This window comes from Oryctolagus cuniculus, chromosome 2 (assembly GCF_964237555.1).
Source record: "Oryctolagus cuniculus chromosome 2, mOryCun1.1, whole genome shotgun sequence".
Lineage (NCBI taxonomy): Eukaryota > Metazoa > Chordata > Mammalia > Lagomorpha > Leporidae > Oryctolagus > Oryctolagus cuniculus.
Genome location: NC_091433.1, coordinates 108440551 through 108460848, shown reverse-complemented (window position 1 = coordinate 108460848; position 20298 = coordinate 108440551). Strand labels below are relative to the sequence as shown.

Here is a 20298-nt window from a genome sequence, read left to right as displayed (position 1 = left end):
GGAGAAGATAACACTCTAGGTCTAAGCAAAGACAAAAAAAATTTTAACAAACTGATATGCTTAGGGAATAGCAGGAGGTCTGGTAGAGTAGAGCAAATGCCCAGGTCAGACTATATGCTATGCTTGAATTTCATTCCAGTTTTTATTCTTTTTAACATTTTTTATTACTATACAGAGAACAGATTTCATGTATGTCATTGGTACAATTCTAAGATAACCATACTTCCCTCCTTCCCTCTCTCCCTCCTTCCTTCCCTTTTTAATTTTTCGCAAAAATGTAATTTCCATTTACTTACGATCACAGTTTTAATGCACCACTCATAACATTCAACTAGTTTTTATTCTTTCGTTTTGCCACTGATGCACCAAACATCATTCGAACCACACTAATATAGCCTGCATTGACACCATAGAATTTAGAACCGGGCTCTCTGACGGGTCGAGGAGTCCGAGGGACTGGCAGGACTTAGATTAGGTGCTGAACATAGTGGCAAGTGTTTTTATACAATTTCCAGTTTCCTAAGGATCCCTACCTATAGCAAGGATATGTGGGGTACTTTTTTTTTTCCTTGTAAAATTATAAAGAAACCAAAGTCCAATAAATCTGACAATTTGAAAAAAGAAACATATCAAAGTAAGTCCCAGATGGATAACTTATCTGCTTCTTCATGGCTTCATATATTAGATTTAACTCATATATCATGGGAACATCTAATAAGAAGCAAAAGAGAAAAAGAGACAAAATTTAATTACTCCGCTAAGAAATAGTTTAATCAACAAATTGGGGATATTGTTTATAATATTACTTAGGAAAGGTCAACTTTCTTAATATTTAAAAAAACTGCTTTAATCCAGTTTTTAAAATCTAAATATTTCAACAATGACACAAAAAAAGTTCACAAGATTGTAACTGATCATCTTTTGCTCATTTTGAAATGATAAATTAGACACCTAAAATTTTTTCTTTGAAACAAATCCTATCTACACACAAAATTTACTTATAAAGCCATTCATTACAGAATAATATAAAATGGGGGGGGGGGGGAGGAAACTCTTAAAACAGCTTAAATGCCCAACAAAAAGTTTTTTAGGTAATACATAGTGTGGCTTGCATAAACGCATTATGGGATAAAACCATTAACACTGACCATCTAAAGAGAGGTGACCCCGAAGCACCACGCACCAAGCATTGCCAAAGACTGCTCAGTGACAAGGCAGAGGGCGAGGAAATGCGTGGAAACCACTGGAACAACTGCATATAATATTGTATCTCAATTCAATGAAGAATAGAAAAAAGCCACATGACTCTATACTAAAATGTTAAGTGTGATTATTTCTAGATTATAGGAGCACATGTGATTTTTTCATTTTAACATTATAACCCAAATTTTTACAGTTTTTCAAAATCTTTGCTGTCCTTTACAGCAAAACCCCTGCAAACACTTGCCTATGTGTAACATCACTAATTCCTCTAATTTTTCTTGAGCCCAAAGGGCACTGGCCCCAAATCTCTGATCAAGGCAAGCAGTGACTTCCAGATACCTCACTGTTTCCTCTTCCCAATCCCCTTCTCCATCCACACCTACGCCTTCCGGCAGGAAAACATCAGGGTTCAGCCCGCCTCCTCACCTACACGCACCCCTGGACAGCCTTACCCAGGTTCAGGAGGGAGACATCAGGTACATGCTGAGAAACCACAAACATACACCTCCTTTTTATTTTATTATTTATTTATTTATTTGACAGGCAGAGTAGACAGTGAGAGAGAGAGACAGAGAGAAAGGTCTTCCTTTTGCCGTTGGTTCACCCTCCAATGGCCGCCGCGGCCAGCGCGCTGTGGCTGGCGCACAGCGCTGATCCGATGGCAGGAGCCAGGTGCTTCTCCTGGTCTCCCATGGGGTGCAGGGCCCAAGCACTTGGGCCATCCTCCACTGCACTCCCGGGCCACAGCAGAGAGCTGGCCTGGAAGAGGGGCAACTGGGACAGAATCCGGTGCCCCGACCGGGACTAGAACCCGGTGTGCTGGCACGGCTAGGCGGAGGATTAGCCTGTTGAGCTGTGGCGCCGGCCCACAAACCTACACCTCCAACCCAGGTGGGTCCAATGCCAGTTCCCCTTGTCACCTCTTCCTGGAGGTCTACTAAACACGCCCACTTCACCAGCTCCAGGGAATTCTTGCTCTTCCTCCCAAGAACCTGCTCCACATGTAGCCTTTCTCACCTCAACTGAAAATAACGTGTTCCTTTCAGCTGCTTAGGTCAAAACTATGTCAAGTTCCCTCTGTCTGTCACCCAGGCTGTCCCTTAAAATATAAGCAGAATCCAACTTTCTCACCATCTTTGCTACTCACACCTCTGGCCCAAACAACTGTCTCATCTCTCCTGTAAGTGCAATCGGAACCTGCCAACTGAGCTGCTGCTTCTAGCCCTGCCCCAACACAACAGCCAGGCTGACCCCAGTGAGGTCTAAGGCAGGTTAAGACTCCACTCTGCGCTGAACCCTTCAATGGTCTCCCACCGGCATTCCCATTCGCGGTGGAGCCACAGCCCTCCCGGTGGCCTATCACGCTTTATGAGACGTGGGGAGCCCTCCCGTTTCTTTATTCCTCCAACACCCAGCCTTGTCAGACTCCAGGGCAAGGACCTGGCTCCCCCTGGGCCTTCGTTCCAGCTACCCTCTGTTCTGCCCGGCAGGTTCTTTCTCCCACTGTCCTCCCAGCTACCCACCCGCGTCCTGCTCTGTCTGTCTCCTTATTCACATACCACTCTCCGTGAGGCTGACCTAAAGCACCCTTCCTAGCATCTCACCCCACCCCCTACCCACCAGCCTTACGTGCACACCAAGCCCCTCCCCCACTCCGCTCTGCTTTCTGCTTTGCCAGTTACACTCATCTCAAACTATAAAGGGACTGAAAGCACAAACTGCAAAGAGGAACCAAGGCAGGCTACTCTGAAAACTCACACGGAAGGGCACTTGCTGTCTCTATGGGACCACAGGATCACACAGCCCCGTGTGAGTCACGTCCAGAGGTCACAGAGAGGCTCTAACCCATAGGAATTAACCACAGACAGACAAAAATGAAACTTCCCACAATTACGAAATCCCAGGAGCCTGGGTTACAGAGAGGTGCATTTGCAGGTCAACCTAAGGAAGGCTCCGAGTCTCCCTTCTCTGGGGTCCACGAGACAGGGTAAGCCTCCACAGGCCTCCCACAGTGGGCTGGGGGAGACTTCCCATCACTGATGCTCTCTGCAAGATTCAGCTCCATGACCCACTTCATATTTGCTGCATTTATATAATCACTGAATATGGCTCCCACTTCTCACTGAAACTGTGCCTATAAAGTGTACGCTGGAAGCGACTGGATCCACTCTTCCCCTAAGAGGAGGAACTGGGGCCCCAGCCCAAGAAGGTCATTGATCACAGGGAAGTGATGTCTGCTCAAATCCCTCAATTAATTAGCCCACCTGGTAGGGATCCATCGAGCACAAACTATGTGCCAGGCACAGCCACAGACATCAATCAACAAAACAGCAAAAACAGAACAAAGTGAGACAAAACTCCCGCCCTTACGGAATTTACAGTCTAGTGAGATTCAAGCACCTGGTCCCAGTGTTCATTCACACTCTGAGCAGTCAATTCATTCCAGGTTGGGCATGTTACAAGGTCAACACGGGGGCCGCTGTTTACAGCAGGTAAAGCTGCTGCCGGCAACACCAGCATCCCACATGGGTGCCAATTAGTGTCCCGGCTGCTCCACTTCCAATCCAGCTCCATGCTAATGACCTGGGAAAAGCAGTGGAGGATGGTCCCAGTGTTTGGGACCCTGCACCCACGTCAAAGACCCAGATGAAGCTCCTGGCTCCTGGCTTCAGCCTTGCCCAGCATTACCTGTGTGGACATCTGGGGAGTGAACTATAGGATGGAAGATCTCACTCTAACATTCAAAATAAACAAATTTTTTTAAAGGTGAACATAAAGCAAAATGAATTACAGTAAATTATTATAGGGGCCATCATTACAGTACAGATTAAGCTTCTGCCTGTTACACCATCATCCCATGTGAGCACTACTTGGGTTATAGTTCCAGCTGCTCCACTTCCAAACTAGCTCCCTGCTAAAATACCAGGGAGAGCAGCAGCAGGCGAGCTGAGTGATTGAGCCCCTGCTACATGTGTGGGAGATCTGGAGGGAGTTCCTGGTCCAGCTCCAGCTATTGAGGCCACTGGGGGACAGAACCAGTAGATGGAAGCATTCTCTCTCTCTCTTTCAAATAACTAAATTTTTAAGAAAATTATTATTACGGATTTTCATTGAGTGTTTACTGTGTGCCAGCCACTGTTCTAAGCACTGCCCAGGCATTAACTCATTTTATGGTCATTAAAATGTTATTGCTAGGTCCTAGCACCATAAGACAGTGGAGGCCCAGGATTCCCAGGGTCCCCAGGCTAGTTAGCAAATGGAGCGTCAAACTCAGGCCACCCCATAAGCCACAGCCCTCACAGTGCTCTGGAGCAGGGCCGGGGACAGCTGAGTGGCGAGTTCGGCTCGGTGCTGCTTCCAGAAACACCTGTTGGTGCACAAGTCTGACCGCTGATCAAAAAATAACAACTGTGGAGTGTGTGCAAGGGGTCACTGGGCCACTGGTTACACCTGCAGCTCTGGAGTGGGATTTGGGGGAAAAAAAGCACCAGGAAGACCCTAAGGTCAGCCAGCAGCAAGGTGCTGCTGATGCTGGTGGATCACGTGAATGGAGATCCATGATCCCACTGCGTGGGCCAATCAAACATGCTCTTTCCTACCTGGTGGCTTCAAGCAGATCTGTCTCAATGAATCATTCTAAATACTCACTGCGTGAGAATGCTAACATTCTTCCTCGGCCCACATCTTGTGGATTTCATGTTTCCTTTAATGGGATGTAAAGCACACAGGTAGCACATTCCACTATGATCAGAGTAGCTCAGGACCAACAGATACACAGAAAAAGGGACAAAACGCCGAACTGGATCTGGGAATAAAATCCCAGGAAGGAGGTGAACAAATAAGGAAGGCTCATGTCACTTGGGCCTTGTGAAAATGAATCCAGGACAATCTAGGTCCTCAAGGTTTCATTATTTCTAATGAATAAATGCAAAAGAACTTTCACAATATTTTCTTTTTTCTCCATCTCTTCTTGTAAGTCACACAAACTCAAAACCACCCCCGGTATTACACCCATGTTTTAATTTTGTTTGCTTTTGTATTATGTTTAAATAGCAGGAATATGTAGCTAATGCTTATTAAATGCTTACTCTGAGGGTATTGCAAAAAGCTCATGGAAACAGTAACCACAAGATGAGCTCGATAGAAAAAAGTCCGAAATTCCATCACACCTATTTTCCATGAACTATTTGAAGACTCCTCCCATGTATGCATCTCAAATTTTTTTTTTCTGCCAACATAAACGTTTGTTGTAATGAAGTTCTCCATGCACTTCGGGAAGTAGCTTGTGCACTGTCGCCGGGCCGAGAGCATCACACACCACCTCACTGACTCCTCTCTCTGCCACTTTCTGCCCACCACACGTCAGAGCATGGAGGCTCAGGGTGGGGTTAAACCAGGTCACAAACCCCACAGTGGGCAGCAGACCCAGTGCCTGCTTGTCTGCAGAGCTGTGACCGTGCCACTGCGTTCTCCCTCCACCTTGCACCTGTCACAGATGAAGCCTGGTGTCTGACCACGAAATGCAGGAGGAAGAGGTGCTTCCCACAGGCCTGAAGAGTGGCACCTGTTTCAGGGAGGAGGAGATGCCCCATCTACACACCAGCTTCTCAGGGACTCCAAACTCAGGGGGCCCAGGGCTCCTGGCGAACCCCAGTCTGTGAGTCCACAGCCGCTCCTGACGCTTTCCAGGCAGGCTCCTCCCTCCAGGCCTCCAGCCCGCTCAGGCCAGGAAACTCGCCTTTCTAATATCAATCTGCAGAGGCTGAGAGAGGAGCCGGAACGGAAAAGGACCCAGGCGCCTTCGCACCACGGGACACATTTCAATAGCTCCCTTCAAAGTTTTCAAGAGAGGCGGGCAGAAACTGAAATCATTCTACGTTATTAAGTGCCTTACTTAGGGCCCTGCTGGCTGAACATACAAAGACATAAAAAAAAAATGTAGAAATGTTTCCACGTGCCAGCCTCCCCCCATGACCTTCAAAATGACCTCTCTGTGAATGAAAAGGTGCTTCTAGCCAGCATCTGAGATCCCAGTTGGAGCACTCAGGGTTAAGCACCCCGGGTCCTCCCTAAGCAGGTGGGGTCACGGCATCAGTGCTGTTGCTGAGACACGCCCTCCTGTGTAAGGGGGCCTCCCCCTGCCACGGCTGAGCAGGGGTGGGGGGCAAGGGGCCAGGCAGGATGCCATCCCGCCAGAGGAGCCTCCAGGCTGCCACCCGCCCTCGCTCCTCCAAGGAGCGGTGTGATAGGCACTTTGATTTGAAGACATTATCCATCTCAAATGTAATTAAGAAACTTCGACGGGCATGAATATGTAATGGACACGTTGGCTCTGTAGATGCCTTTTTCGCCTGACAGGCTGGTGCTGACTTTAATTTGGAAGAAATCCATTTTCATACAAAGGTAGCCAAGAGTGACAGGATACAGGAAGCCTCCATCATTTATCTTCTCTGAACTTTAAAAAAAAAAAAATCAGTTAATTGCTTTTCTAGGAAGCTATTTTGTGGAATCACGGCACTTCATCTTTCTGCTCTTATCTGGAGCATCTGCAGTGATTCTAAGCCGCCCCTCATGAAAATGCTCTGATTAATCAATACATCTCCAACTATTTAATCACTTAGTTCCACAAATAAAATCTGATCAACTAAAAATGGTGACGGTGTTCCCGGGGATGAATTACCCACTACTAACACTCCTCACACGCGGTCTTACTCATTGATTTTCAAGTTCAGGTGTCTCTTTCCTTATCGACTAAGCTGTAGGCGGCAGCCCCTGGTTTCTTTGCTCCCTTGGCTTTTCAAATGCATTTTATTCCTGGCCAGTGGTGCCCTCTGCAATGGCAGAGTCAACTCATCCCTATCTATCAAATTAAGAGAACACAGCAACTGAAACGTGCGGGTTTTTGGAATCCCGCTGCTGCAGCTGCGACTTGCCAAGCACACCCCTGTGCAGCCAGCAAGGCCCAGGGTTCGCTGCCAAGGCTCTGTGAGGCTTTTCACAGCATCTTCCTGCGTGTGCCTCACCCGGATCACCTAGTATGTAAACAGGTATTTCCATATCCTATCGAGTCTCAGGCTAACACACAGCACTTTTGTGGGTCAAAAATTATTTTGATTACAATTTCTTATTAGTCTACAAAAGACAGACGAAGCTTGAAGCTAACGATACTTATACTCCAGGGCTTCCAAGGGCCCAGGAGGGGCCCTACCCCAGCAACCTGGGAACGCGGTGACATGGTTTGTAAAAACCCCAAGCACAAGGTATTTTCCTGCTCTCTGCCAATTGTAGGTTCCATAAAACCTGTATCTGCCCCTCTAGGTTAACAGTTACCAATGTCTGCAGCAAAACACTTGTGTGTGTGTGTGTGTGTGTGTGTTGTGTGAAAGAGAGAGAGAAACAAGAAACAAAAACAATTCACTTCCTTTGGAAAGAAAATCGAGGGTGCCTCGCCTAGAACGTTCTAGAATGCTGCTTAGCCCATTTGTTAGGGCCCTTGTCTCTCACACCTTTGAAATGGTGCTGGGGGGGGGGGGTTCACTTAATGAGGGTGGCTGTGAGAATAAGACTCAGCTATCTCAGCTGTATCAACAAAAATACGCTTTTCCTTAAGCACAAAACCGAGCACAGAGGCAGGTAAACCAGTGCAGGAATCCTCGTGGGGTCTGTGACTTCCACATCAAATTGCACTGGATTCTTCTACGCTAATTACCGATTGCCAGGGACTAAAGAATTCTAAAAAATAACTCACCATGGCAGCCAAGTGCAGATGTTGCAGGGCAAAGAACGAAGGGTACGTGAAGTATAAAACCAGGCAAAAAGGAGTCACAAATTCTTAATTTTTAAAAATAACGTAGATTTATTTTTCTATGGCACAGATGATGAAAGTGAGGGAATTCTCCTGGGGCTGGAAGGCCAATTTTTAAATGCACTTTGGACTGTGAGAGAAATTACAAATTAAAAGCTTAGTGCTGGAGTCTAATTTATTCAATTCATGTAAATTTCCTGGAGGCAGAGGTCACAACTTCATTCTTTTTGCATCTCCTGCTTCCCGCTGCACCTGGTCACTGATCCCACCTTCTTGGGAGAAACGCACCCACACGGCACCAGCAGCTCTGGCACGCACCTCTCTACTGGTTCTGATGTCGCATTTACCCAGTGCCTCCTTTCAGACCTCGCACTGTTTGACATTCGTCACCATCCCCGAAGAGTGGAGCTAAGTACTCCAAGCACCCTGTAGGTCATGTTCTCTGTCCATTTCCCTGTGAGAAGCAACACCGTCCCTGGCTCACTGGACACTAATGACAGTGCTAGCCAAGAGGCATTTTCATACTGGCAGGGCCACCGGCAAGAGTTCATGGAAAATGTACATTATGCAAAGATCAGACATGGATTTGGAAAAATCTTGTACCCAAACAACTATATCCTGTAATTCCATTTCCATGAACTTTATGAAGTCTCCTTGAACACTTGGCATAAATATTTTCGAAACTGTTTTCCACATTGTTTTTTTGTTTACTCCTTTCAAATAATAAAAACTTAGATCCCCTTAAAAATGCAATCTGCTAGATAAAATTCTTCAGCATCTATGTTATGACTGTGGATTTTATAGCAACGATCTATAAATACTGAACAGTGTATTGTAAAAGGTTATTTCTTCATCTTCTGGAATAGTATAATTAAAAAAAAATCCTAAGTTTGAAAGATAGGAAAAGTAACTCACACAACACCAGCTGTCTGCTCCACATGAAAGGGTCCCTTTCTGATTGTGATGGTGGGCTGACTGAATAGGCAGATGTTACAAGATCCAAATTCCAATATTGTTCCTAACATGTCAAGCTTTTCCCACTCCCCCCCCCCCACCAAGAGCCACACACACACAAATACCAGTTGAAAGTTTCTTCCATAAACATCTCTATTTATCTCTCTTTAAGAATCAATGCGTGACTGTCATCTTTGAAATGCTCAGCATAGCATGGCAGGAGGGGAGTGGGATGGGTGGCTCAGTGTAATTACACGCAGAGGAAGTGAAACACTTCCAGAGAAAAGCTCTCCTCTCTGGCAGTTCCCTCTTTCTGTGATAACCCAACACGAGGACAGCGTGTCATTCCCAATCTCAGGTCCTCAAAGGGAGCCCTGAGAGTGCCCCCGTGATCACCAACACACCCAAGCCTCATGCAAAGGGTACAGTTACTTGCATGCACCTGGACTGGTTCACCAACAAATCCATCGTCTCCTTACAACCAGAGATTTCTCAACTTACTGGGTTACAGACTAAATCAATCAATCGATCAGCACTTAGTAAGTCAGAAGTCTCTTTGCTAGATGGAAAGTTATTTTAACAAGGCACAAACAGGATTAAAGTCACAGAGGGATTCCTAGTGACCGTCCAAGTCAGTGGCCACTGCTGCAGGGGAGCCGTGTCAGCTCTGCCAGGACAAGCAGCGGGCGATGACTCGGGACAAACCACCTCGCGGATTCCATTTTGTAAGACGGTGTCTGCCATGTGTGCTTCCTAACAGTTTCTTGAAAGAGAAGGACCTGCAGAATGACGTTTTGCTCACATTAATTCATAATGAAATCTTCCTCAAATCCATCATGAATGCATTGGCATGGTCTCCCCTGCACCCTGTGTGCACATCTCACAGAGGAAGACCCTACCTTCTCTAAGGGGGAGCATCCTGGTCTCCCAAGCCGGTCCACGGGGCTCTCTGAGATGACAACTCAGCAGTTTACCCTCAGCCTTGCCAGGAGAGCAACAGGAAGTGTCAAACCATTTACTTCTCTTGGTTATTAAATCAAATTACCATACAATGATTACTCTGGTTCTATTGTTACTCCATCTTTAAAGAATATGTCAAAAATGGAAAATCTGAAAAAAAAACACAACCTTGAACAGTTGCTAAGTTTGACATTCTAGAACACACGGGATTTCAGTGAGGGTCACACCACGGCAGGACAGCAGCACAGGGCCCAGTCTTCTTGGTAACTGTCCTCAATCGGGAATAAGCTGTGAGATGCACGTCTCCAAAACAAAGTTTCACTTTCCATCCGGGTTTACCATTCAATCAACTAGCCTCTGCCTCTTTGTCACCTCTGTGATAACACAATTTCCTCATTTGAGACTCTAATATTCAATACATCCACTCTACACATTCTGCAACTCAGCAAATACTTCAAAGTCAACACGTAAGCCAGGAAAAATACGAACCAAAATATTTCATTCTGTTCCTAAGGCCTGAGACCATTTTTATAGGTCAAGAATAGTTCAATACGAATGGGGAATTTAATACACTTGAATATCCACCACAGTCGATACTGAATCATTTAAATAAGTATTTAAAAAACACTATGAGGTTTCCTTTGTATTGTGTCTTAGAACATTTCAAAACACATGAAAATGTTTTAAAGGTTTCTAAACTCTATTACATAAAAATTAACCTCTTCATATATTAAGAATTATAGTCTTTGAAATGTTTGTTGTTTCTAATATGTAGCATCAGAATCAACATCAGCTTGTTCGCAGAACAATCCTCTAAACTAAACTGAGAAGGCATTTCCCTCCCTGACTCACACAGATACACACACACACCCACCTGCACCTGCTGGTACCTTTCAAATGATAATACATTTGAGATTTTAAGATCATCATTATTGATGTTTACCTCCCCACTTACAGATTATAAATCATACAAATTTATTCATATCACCAAAAAAAGAAACACGGAGACTGAATTATACATCCCTTCAGACATTCCGTTAGGACTTCCCAGTCGCGTAGGTGGTATGGAGCGAGACTCACCTCTGCTTGCTTGGGGATGCTGAACTTGGAAAGCTTGGCCTTGGCTCTGGCCGACTCTGGCTTGGTGGCGGGGACTCCCCTGTACGATGTGCAGTGCACGCCGGTTTCCGTAGAGGACTTAAGCTTGGGAGACTCATCAGGAGCCTGATCTTGGCCGTCCATTGGGCGCACATACGCGGTCGGTTTCTGCTGCAGCAGGCTAGGCTTCGAAGCCAGAGACGAGGGAAAGTTCTGAACGCAGTGGCCGCCACTGCTGTGCTTGGTGGCCATAGCGGGCGGCCTCTCCTGGGTCTGAAGCCCCACCTCGACATTGCACACTTGTTTGGTCCGTGGCTGCTGTCTGCCAACGCCATCTCCAAGCAGTGTCCTGAGAGAGCCCTGTTGTGCTGAGATGGAAGAAGGAGAGGAAGAAAAAGAAGATGAGGATGAGGGATGGGCATACAGGGATTAGGACTTATCGTGGTTCTGAGGGTTGGTGCAGAGCGAGCGACCTGTGCCGGGGCTTACTTGTCCTCTGATGGCCGTCGGGCGGTGGCGGGTGCCCCGTCTTCTGCCAGCCCATGGTGCTCCTCTTACTCTGTGGCACAGGCACAGCCGCTGGTGTGGCAGAGGTGGTGCTGCAGACCGATGAGGGCTGGGTCTGGGCTCTTGAGTCGGCAACAAAATGCTCATGGATCTTGTTCACGGGGGTCTGCGGAACCCCGGGTTTGGGGACGCCAACAAGATGACTCTGGTTGGAGCGATCAGTTAAAAAATCTTTCATCTCGTCATAATTGCCTAAAGTATTCTGGATCCGGTTGGAGAGCTCATCCCCCTTGTTAGTCTGCAGAGCGAAAAAATACACATCCACATTCTTGTTAGAGACTACAGAAACACAGGAAGTGACGGACAGGTGCACTTACTGATCACGGAGCCGGGGCTGCCCCCGTCACAACGAGACATCAAACCTCTCATTACCCCTGCAGACACGCCCGTATTCTGTCAGCATCACCAGAACTGGAGGCCTGTAACAGCCCTAGCGCACCTAAAACGGGAACCGAGGCTTGCTGTTGTGTGAGAGCTAAAACGCATGACGTGGAAATCGGAAAATGTACCACTGCACCTTCACAAAGTGGTCTGGTGTTGGTCTTTCCAGGATAGGATTCTCTCTTCTATTTTGTAGCTCCATTGGAAGCTTTTCTTGAGAATTCCGATTTGACCCGGATTGATCTGCTTCCAGTTTCTAAATGTATGGTTACTTTTGCCAAAATCGCAGAGTGAAAGGGTGAAACTCAAAAGGAACGTGGGGCTACATGTGTGAGAACTGACTGGCCTGAATTGGCTAGAGCTCTATGTAGCTGAAGATACCAGGGTACTTGAAAAAATTCATAGAAAATATAGAATTAAAAGACAAGCTTGTTTCTGTGCAAACAGATTTTGAGATCTATGCATAGTTTTTTCCTAAGACTCATTTTTCTCCAAACTTTTTGAAGACTCCTCATATGGATGGCTTTCAAATTTTCTTTCTACCAAAATAAACTTAACTTTTAATTCCATTTGCATGAACTTTTTGAAATACCTGCATATGAGCCGAATCTGGGAAGGTGATTTTGGACGAGAGGTTATATTTCTGTTCTGTGGTATAAAGTAGAAATAATCTGTGTTTTTTTTTTTTTTTTCCTCATTGGCCCCAACAGGCACCCTAATCCTAGCAATGGCCCATGCCAAGAACAATATCTAACTCCTTTTTAACAAGGTCCATTTCTTGATAACTTAGAAAGCATAACCAATGGCATTGACTTTGAAATATCAATGGAGAAATGAAGCCTGTGTCACTGATAAAAGTCACAGCAAGCAGATCTCAGAATGAAACAAAAGTTACATTTGACTCAGGGAGTAAGCCGGCAGAGAACCTTCTAACTCAGACGTCAACCTTTGCGGGCAAGTTCCATTCTCAGCACCTGAGCCAGCGCCAGCTCCCCCAGCTGAAGCGGCAGTAAAGTCAATGAGGTTGGGCCGGTCAACCATTCTAACTGTGGCTGTCGCTGCAGGGGCTTAGGGGTACAATCAAGGGAGGGGAGATGAACTACTGAAAGCGTCTACCTTGTAGGGCTCACTGAACAGAGAGTAACTGGACGCGAACGTGCTGACATCCTGCTGCGTCTCCTGGTTTCTTCTCTCCCGTTCTTTCCTCCGTAGGGCATTTCTATCAGGTTCATACACGCTGCAGCAGGAGAGAGGACAAACAACAACCGGGTTCGAAAACATTCAAGGGCCAAACCCAACGTCACATTGGTCCCAGTGCAGCAGTCTGGCCTGCGGATGGCAGTGATGACAGCGCGAGCGCGGGTCAGACTGAAGTCAGTGTGGCCCGGCTGTATGTGAGCTCGGGTGTCTGATAACTACTCCCTTCAGCAGGGCAGGCTGAGGGGGATAAGACATCCTTAGGGCAAGTTTCAGCCAGGGCCCGATACATGAAAGAGGAGCCACTGAACCATCTTTGATGGGGGACGACGTAAAGTAATCCTATAGCACAAAGTATTTACAGTGCTGTGCAATTAGAAATGATGAGCATATTTCCTTGTAAGAGAACACGGCCTCTGAGCACTACACGGGAAGGCTCCTATTTGGGGTTTTTTGTTTTGTTTTTGCATGGCTGTGCTCTGTAGTGATTCTTTCATTAACCAGCTCCCCAAAGAGCTGTTAAACCTCCATGCTGCAGCGGTTCTCACAGTTACAAGCCTCCTTCTGATCTCTGTTAATCCGCCGAGTCGTCCAGCCACCACGGAATCCTTCTGACCCGATGACCCCTCCTAACCATGAAGACATGCGCCAGAAGGAAGAGGGGTGGGCGACAGGGAGACAGAGCAGAAACTGAGTGTCACCGAAGAAGTTGACCTTTTTGTTGAGCAAAATTAACCTCTCTCCTCCCAAAACGTAATTATGAAGCAGGCAGGTGCCAGACAACAGTAGGAGCCGAGGGAGGACGGAAGTGCTGCTTCCCCCTAACAAGGGCGAGATGGAGGGGCGCACTCAACCAGGGCTCAGGAAGGGACCTGCTCACTGAACGGAGGGAGTGCACCTGCACATGGAGCTCACAGGTGGTCTCAGTGCGCACTGCAGAGCTCACACTGCTGATCAGGAAGAACGGCCACCTCCCTCCCCATCAGCACCCTATTCCTTTCCCAACAGAAGTAGTCGGTGCCCACGACTTCACCAGCATTTCCTAGCAGCTCCCATGATTGGTCTGCGGGGCCCAGGCTGGGGAGCCAAGTCACCCACCTACCAGCTACCAGGCCGAGACACAGGGAGAAGCCACTCCCCCGCCCTCCACCCCTGGGTCTTCACTGTCAGGCAGGGCCATCTCATGGCATGGGTGTGGCACAAGGGTCAAACATGAATGTAACCTATACGAGGGCTTGGGCACAGCTTTAGGCACCACAAATCCCCAATGCCACACCATTAGAATACGGTTAGTAATAAAAGGATATGTGGGCTTAAAGTATTTTATGAAAACAGTGCTGTTTAGTTTAAAAAGCTAAACAGGTATCAAAGAAAGATGCAGCTGCAGGGCACACAAATAAAATAATCATAAAATAAATATTCCTATCCTGGTCGGTCTGTGCAGCCAGAATCTATTTGAAATTCTCTAAGAGGGGATGCTAACCATGCTTCTGGCAAGGCTGCTACAGCACCTACAGCATTTAATTTAAATTTAAAATTAGGGAATGTTAAAATATCCAGAACATGGAGACTATTAGCATTTTAATGCATCCTTAGTACATTACCCAAAGTTATTAGGCTTGGGAGTGTAACCAGTGACCTTCATATCATGGGAGGCTACTGCCTCCGGAACCTCCCACCAGCTCAGGGGCTCCCAGCTTCAACATCACAGTCACAGATCTCTGTACAGTGGCTGAGTGACAGTGACCGGCATGGCGAGGCTTGTGATGGAAGTGGCCCTACTCACAGAGCCAGGCCTTTACTGTAGAGGAGAGGACACGGGTGGCCCCCTGTACACAGACACCTGCAGGTCGCACAAACATTCCATGGGCCACAAACGGAGATTGTTCTGACGCATGCAAGGACCGGGCTTTCACCCACAGGAGAATTCTAGTTTACCGTGAACTTCTAACTTTTGAACCAAACATGGCACGGGTGGCTTAACAGAAACCAAGTTTGCATTGCATGCACTACACAGTTGCCCTCCTGTGGCATGCGCCACATCTGTGAAGCACCAGCGATGCCAAATTTCACAGAGAGACTTCTGCACGAACACACACGCTGCACTCGGGCAGGCCAAGCCAACCGCACACACAAGACAGGTGCGACACAGAGTGGCCTGCTGTGGGATGCAGCAGGACGGCGGTCACTCCGGATGACTGCTGTGCTTCTGAGGAGTGCCCCGTGCTCCAAACAGTACCTCCTGCATCTGCTGGCCGAGGACTGGAATTCCACAACTAGAGAGTCACTCCTCTGGTTTAAGATGTCTTCGCCCCTGCAAGAAACAACACCACAAGAAGGGAAAACACTTTCAGCCTGGTCAGCCTTTTTATGTGCTTGAGTATTTTAACATTTTTCCCACAAAGGGAAGAAGTCCAAGAATACCAGGGGTCCAAACAGGAGGCATGGTAAAAAAGGATGAGGTGACGGCTAGAGTGTAGCCATGAAATGTTATAAACTCCTCTTACTTTGCAACATGGCTTGGATACGTAAGACAAGGTGACCGGATACGGGATAACAGGCACACTCAGCAGGGCAGATTATCAGATTCAATACATCTTCCAGGGCCTGGCAGTAAGGACTGTATTACAACTTGGAGAAGCTGGAGGTGAGTGGGAAGCTGCTCCTCTTTATACTTTCCCAGTTCCGTTAAGCTAGAAGATACCCAGCCTACCAAGACGCGGGTTAGAACTGGATAAAAATTTCTGTTGAGGTCTTGCCTGCCTTAACCAGCCCGTGGCTTCTAACACTAAGAAGGATTAAACACTCAGGAGCACGTGCACACGATCTGCTACGAGAAAGGCGCTGGCCGTCTGCCCACAGAGCCTCCATGATGCTTGTGGCATGCCTTTCCACACCGGCACATAAAACCAGAATGCCCCGGCGACAATCATCCCCACATCTCCAAAGAGGACTAAGGGAAAAATAGCCAGAGACGCGATGCTCCCTCAAAGGCGTCTTTTGAGTTTCTCTCCTCCATCATTGTAGGCGGCTCTGCCGCCTCTCTTGAGCACGGAGCCCCTCCTAAAGTAACCCACCCCCTCCCCCTCCTTAACTCGATGTGCAGCCCCCACATGCCACTCCACAGCTAGGGAGCTAAAATATCACCTGCTCAGAGCAAATGTGACTGGAAGACCAAGTCTGGACTGCCCACTCTCATCTTTCCCTACGCCTCAGAACTTGAACCTTTCCATCAGCGCTCAATGTTTGGAGGCACAGAGACAGCAGCTTCTCCACAGGGAGTCCACTGTGCCCCTAATTACGGGTGAAATTGGTGCAGGTACTCGCAAGCCTACAGAGCAACTCTCTCTTCACCTTTCGCCATGAAAGCTCCGCTCTCTTCGTTCCTCTGCACGTGGAGCAACGTGAAGACCATGCCACCTGCTTCAGAAGGAAAGAGGCCTTTCCCCTAACATGCTCAAAGTCAGGTCAGCTTCCCTGGGGACAGCCGACTACGTTTTAGAGAATACGGATGCCTAGCACGCCGATACAGACATTACACTCAGCAAGCACTGTGTGTTACGGGCTGTTTCTTTGTTACCAGCAGATGGTAAAATCTCTATCATCTGTAAAGTTGTGCCTTATTTCTGTAAAAATGACAGGAATTGCATTTCTCGAATGTATGTCACCAAATGTATTTATTTATTTTGCATGAAAGTGCAAGGCAGCCAACTGCCACATTATTATTTATTGCAGATGCATAACATTTCCAGAAAATGAGTCTTTTTAATTAACTCCTTAAGAGATGTATTTATTTGCACAACTAAAAGAAAACATTTCTGATCAGCTCCCAAGAATTTATGTGTAATCTATAATTTGAGATACCTTGTAAATAAAAAGCTCAGGCCAAAGCCAGTCGTGGTGGGTGAGTAGGAAAATGAGAGATCTTCCTCCAAAAATCCTTGGAAACTAGAATTAAAAGTTAGTTCTGTTGAAATCCATGCACATAGGGGATCTTCCTAAAGCTCTGGGAACGTGTGTACTAAGAAAAACTCATGAATTTCAAACATTTTCTGCACTCAAATTTTTTATTCCATTTTCCACGGACTTTCTGAAGTACCTTCCTAGATGGCTTAATATCTAATATCATCATTTCCAAAATGAGTCTATTTACATGCTATCAGCATGAAAACTAAGCAGCGGCGAGGCCTGGGGCGGGTGTTTGGGCTAACAGTTAAGACGCTGCTCGGTGCACCGCATTCCACACGGGAGTGCCCAAGTCCCAGCCTCACTTCACTTCGAGTCTGATTCCAGCCTCCTGCCACTACACCCTGGAAGGCAGCAGGTGACGGCCCAAGCGGGTTAGTCACGCACATGGGAGACCTGGATTGTGCTCCAGGCTTCCAGGGATTTGGGGAGGGAACCAGCTGTGTGTGTGTGTGTGTGTGTGTGTGTGTGTGTCTTTCTACCTCTCAAATAAACAAATACTGATGATACTGTAAGCCTCACAGCTTCTCCTTTTCAGCGAACTCCAAACATTTCACCAATATATCCCTTCAGTAGCCTTACCATATTGCCTGGAGAAAGACAGGTATGGTGGCTATTACAAAAGATACATCAAAAAATTCATGGAAAACAAACTTAGAAGATAAAAATATTTTGGCGCAAAACATTTTGAAATCCATTTATACAAGGTGTTTTCAAGAAGTTCATGGAATCCTGTGTTACAGAAAACCTATGAGTGGATTTCAAGAATCTTTGTACCACAAATATATATATATATATGTATGTATGTATATTGCTTTGACAGGCAGAGTTAGACAGTAATAGAGAAAGACAGAAAGGTCTTCCTTTCCGTTGGTTCACCCCCAAATGGCCGCTACGGCTGGCGCTGCGCTGATCTAAAGCCAGGAGTCAGGTGCTTCCTTCTGGTCTCCCATGCAGGTGCAGGGCCCAAGCACTGGGGCCATCCTCCACTGCCTTCCCGGGCTACAGCAGAGAGCTGGACTGGAAGAGGAGCAACCGGGACAGAATCCGGCACCCCAACTGGGACTAGAACCCGGTGTGCCGGCACCGCAGGCGGAGGATTAGCCTAGTGAGCCTCACCTTTAATTCCATTTTCCATAAACTTTCAAAAAAAAATTTGGCTTTGAGAGGCAGTTATATAGAGGGGAGAGAGAGATTTCACCCATCTGCTAGTTTACTCCCCAAATGCCTGTGATGTTTGGGGCTGGGCTGGAGGTGACCCCAGGATGGACCCAATGTCTTGAGCCGTCATTGCTGCCCTCAGGACCTGTCTTAGCAGGAGGCTGGAGTCCAGAGCTGCAGCTGGGAACCACCCAGAAGCTCGAATATGGCTGAGGGCATCTTTACCCCAGGCTAAATGCCTACTCCCCTGGACTTCTTGAAGATCAAGGAACTTGGGATAAAAATCCGTTCATCAAACAGTGTCATAAAGAAGACATCTTGGAGAAGAAACAGCCACACCCAAAGCACTTTACTCACATCTACCCGGGGGAAAAGAACTGTCCACAAGCCAAGAGGTGACCAGGGATCCTAACATTGATGTCTACAAGCCCAGTATTAATAAATAATCAGCCCAAGCCCCACAGAAACCCAACAGGACACACAGAAGCCATTTCCCATTCAGAGAGAACCTTAGGGAGAACCCTGGAATAAATCTCAGCTGTAATAATGTTTCACAGATCCCAAACAAGCAAACATCAGTTTCATTCAACAAAACCCACACAGAGCACAACCATACACCTGTGTCTCCCAGGATCACGCACTAGAATATGAGTGAGCAAGGGAGGACATTGTAAATTCTAAAGCCATGGCTGATGGCATCACCATTTGCATCAAACGCAGTCTGTTCAGCAGTCTACTCCACTCACCCGCCAGGCTGCCCAGCTGCAGGAAAAGGTGCTAAAGCGACCATGCTCTGCCCCTCCAGCTGAGCCCCGGCCTGACCCAGCAGACCCAGCGGGCCAGGAGGCATGGCTTCCCTCCCTCCTGTCCTCTCCTGCTGCCTGCTGACATCTGAGGCCCACGCCAAACAAGCTGCATTTCAGCCAAGAGGATTCAAAGCCAGTTTCACTCGGTCAGAATAACCAGTGTTTTCTTCTTAAAATATTTTCCAAAATAATCCTACCTACCAGCGTGTGTCTCTAGGGCTGGGGTCTAAGAAATTCTAAATTCTAAAGTGAATTCAAAGGGAAGAGGATGAACAGCCAAGCTTTTGGAGAAAGTTCTCGCGACTTTCACGTTTTACAAATATTGTCCTTTTCAAACAAGAAAAACACAACTCCATTTAGGCCAAAAGCATTTCCAGAATGCTACTGTGTCCAGATGCTGGGGAGACAAGCAGGGCCATGACCGGCCTACCTTGCTGCTGAGAAGTGAACGGTCTGGGGAGAAGACAGAAAGGAGAAGGGGACTGTTGGTGAGCAACTGGGCACCAGGTGGCCAGGGCGCCGGCGGCAGGAGCACAGGGAATGCGGGCTGCCTCTGCAGGAGATCCGATTTGAGCTGGGTCTGCAGCAAAGGGACAGTGAGAACAGGGGAGGGAAGAAGAGGAGCCGAAAGCTACAAGACACTAGATCATGAGACCACGCCCAGCAAGGGAGGAGGTGGCCCGCATCATCATTTATCACACCACCTCGCTTCTTCAACAAGCCAAGGTCCTACATTTAAAGCTTTACTTCCTGGCCGGCCCCGCGACTCACTAGGCTAATCCTCCGCCCTGCAGGGCTGGCACACCGGGTTCTAGTCCTGGTTGCCCCTCTTCCAGGCCAGCTCTCTGCTGTGGCCAGGGAGTGCAGTGGAGGATGGCCCAAGTGCTTGGGCCCTGCACCCCATGGGAGACCAGGAGAAGTACCTGGCTCCTGCCATCGGATCAGCGCGGTGCGCCGGCCGCAGTGCGCCAGCCGTGGCGGCCATTGGAGGGTGAACCAACGGCAAAGGAAGACCTTTCTCTCTGTCTCTCTCTCTCACTGTCCACTCTGCCTGTCAAAAAAAAAAAAATTAAAAAAAAAATAAAGCTTTACTTCCTGGTGTTTCCCACTGCTAACTTGTCACTGCTACCTCACCCTAAATAGGCTCATCCAATTCCTTCCCAAAAGCAGATCAGGTTTCGAGTGAATGAGTGCAGCGTG

The 20298-nt window shown here is 47.4% G+C and overlaps 1 protein-coding gene across 5 annotated transcripts in view; it reads right to left on the bottom strand.

The window, feature by feature from the left end:
• The window catches only part of AFF3 (ALF transcription elongation factor 3), a 598192-nt gene that overhangs the window by 445072 nt on the left and 132822 nt on the right, over nt 1–20298 (bottom strand). For all 5 annotated transcript variants that reach the window (XM_051842640.2, XM_051842639.2, XM_051842642.2 and 2 more), the window contains exons 3-6: nt 15405–15479; nt 13085–13205; nt 11510–11825; nt 11003–11388 (exon numbers count right to left, since the gene is read on the bottom strand). In XM_051842640.2, coding sequence (XP_051698600.2) covers nt 11003–11388; nt 11510–11825; nt 13085–13205; nt 15405–15479 — 898 coding nt within the window. The remainder of the gene's footprint in view (nt 1–11002; nt 11389–11509; nt 11826–13084; nt 13206–15404; nt 15480–20298) is intronic.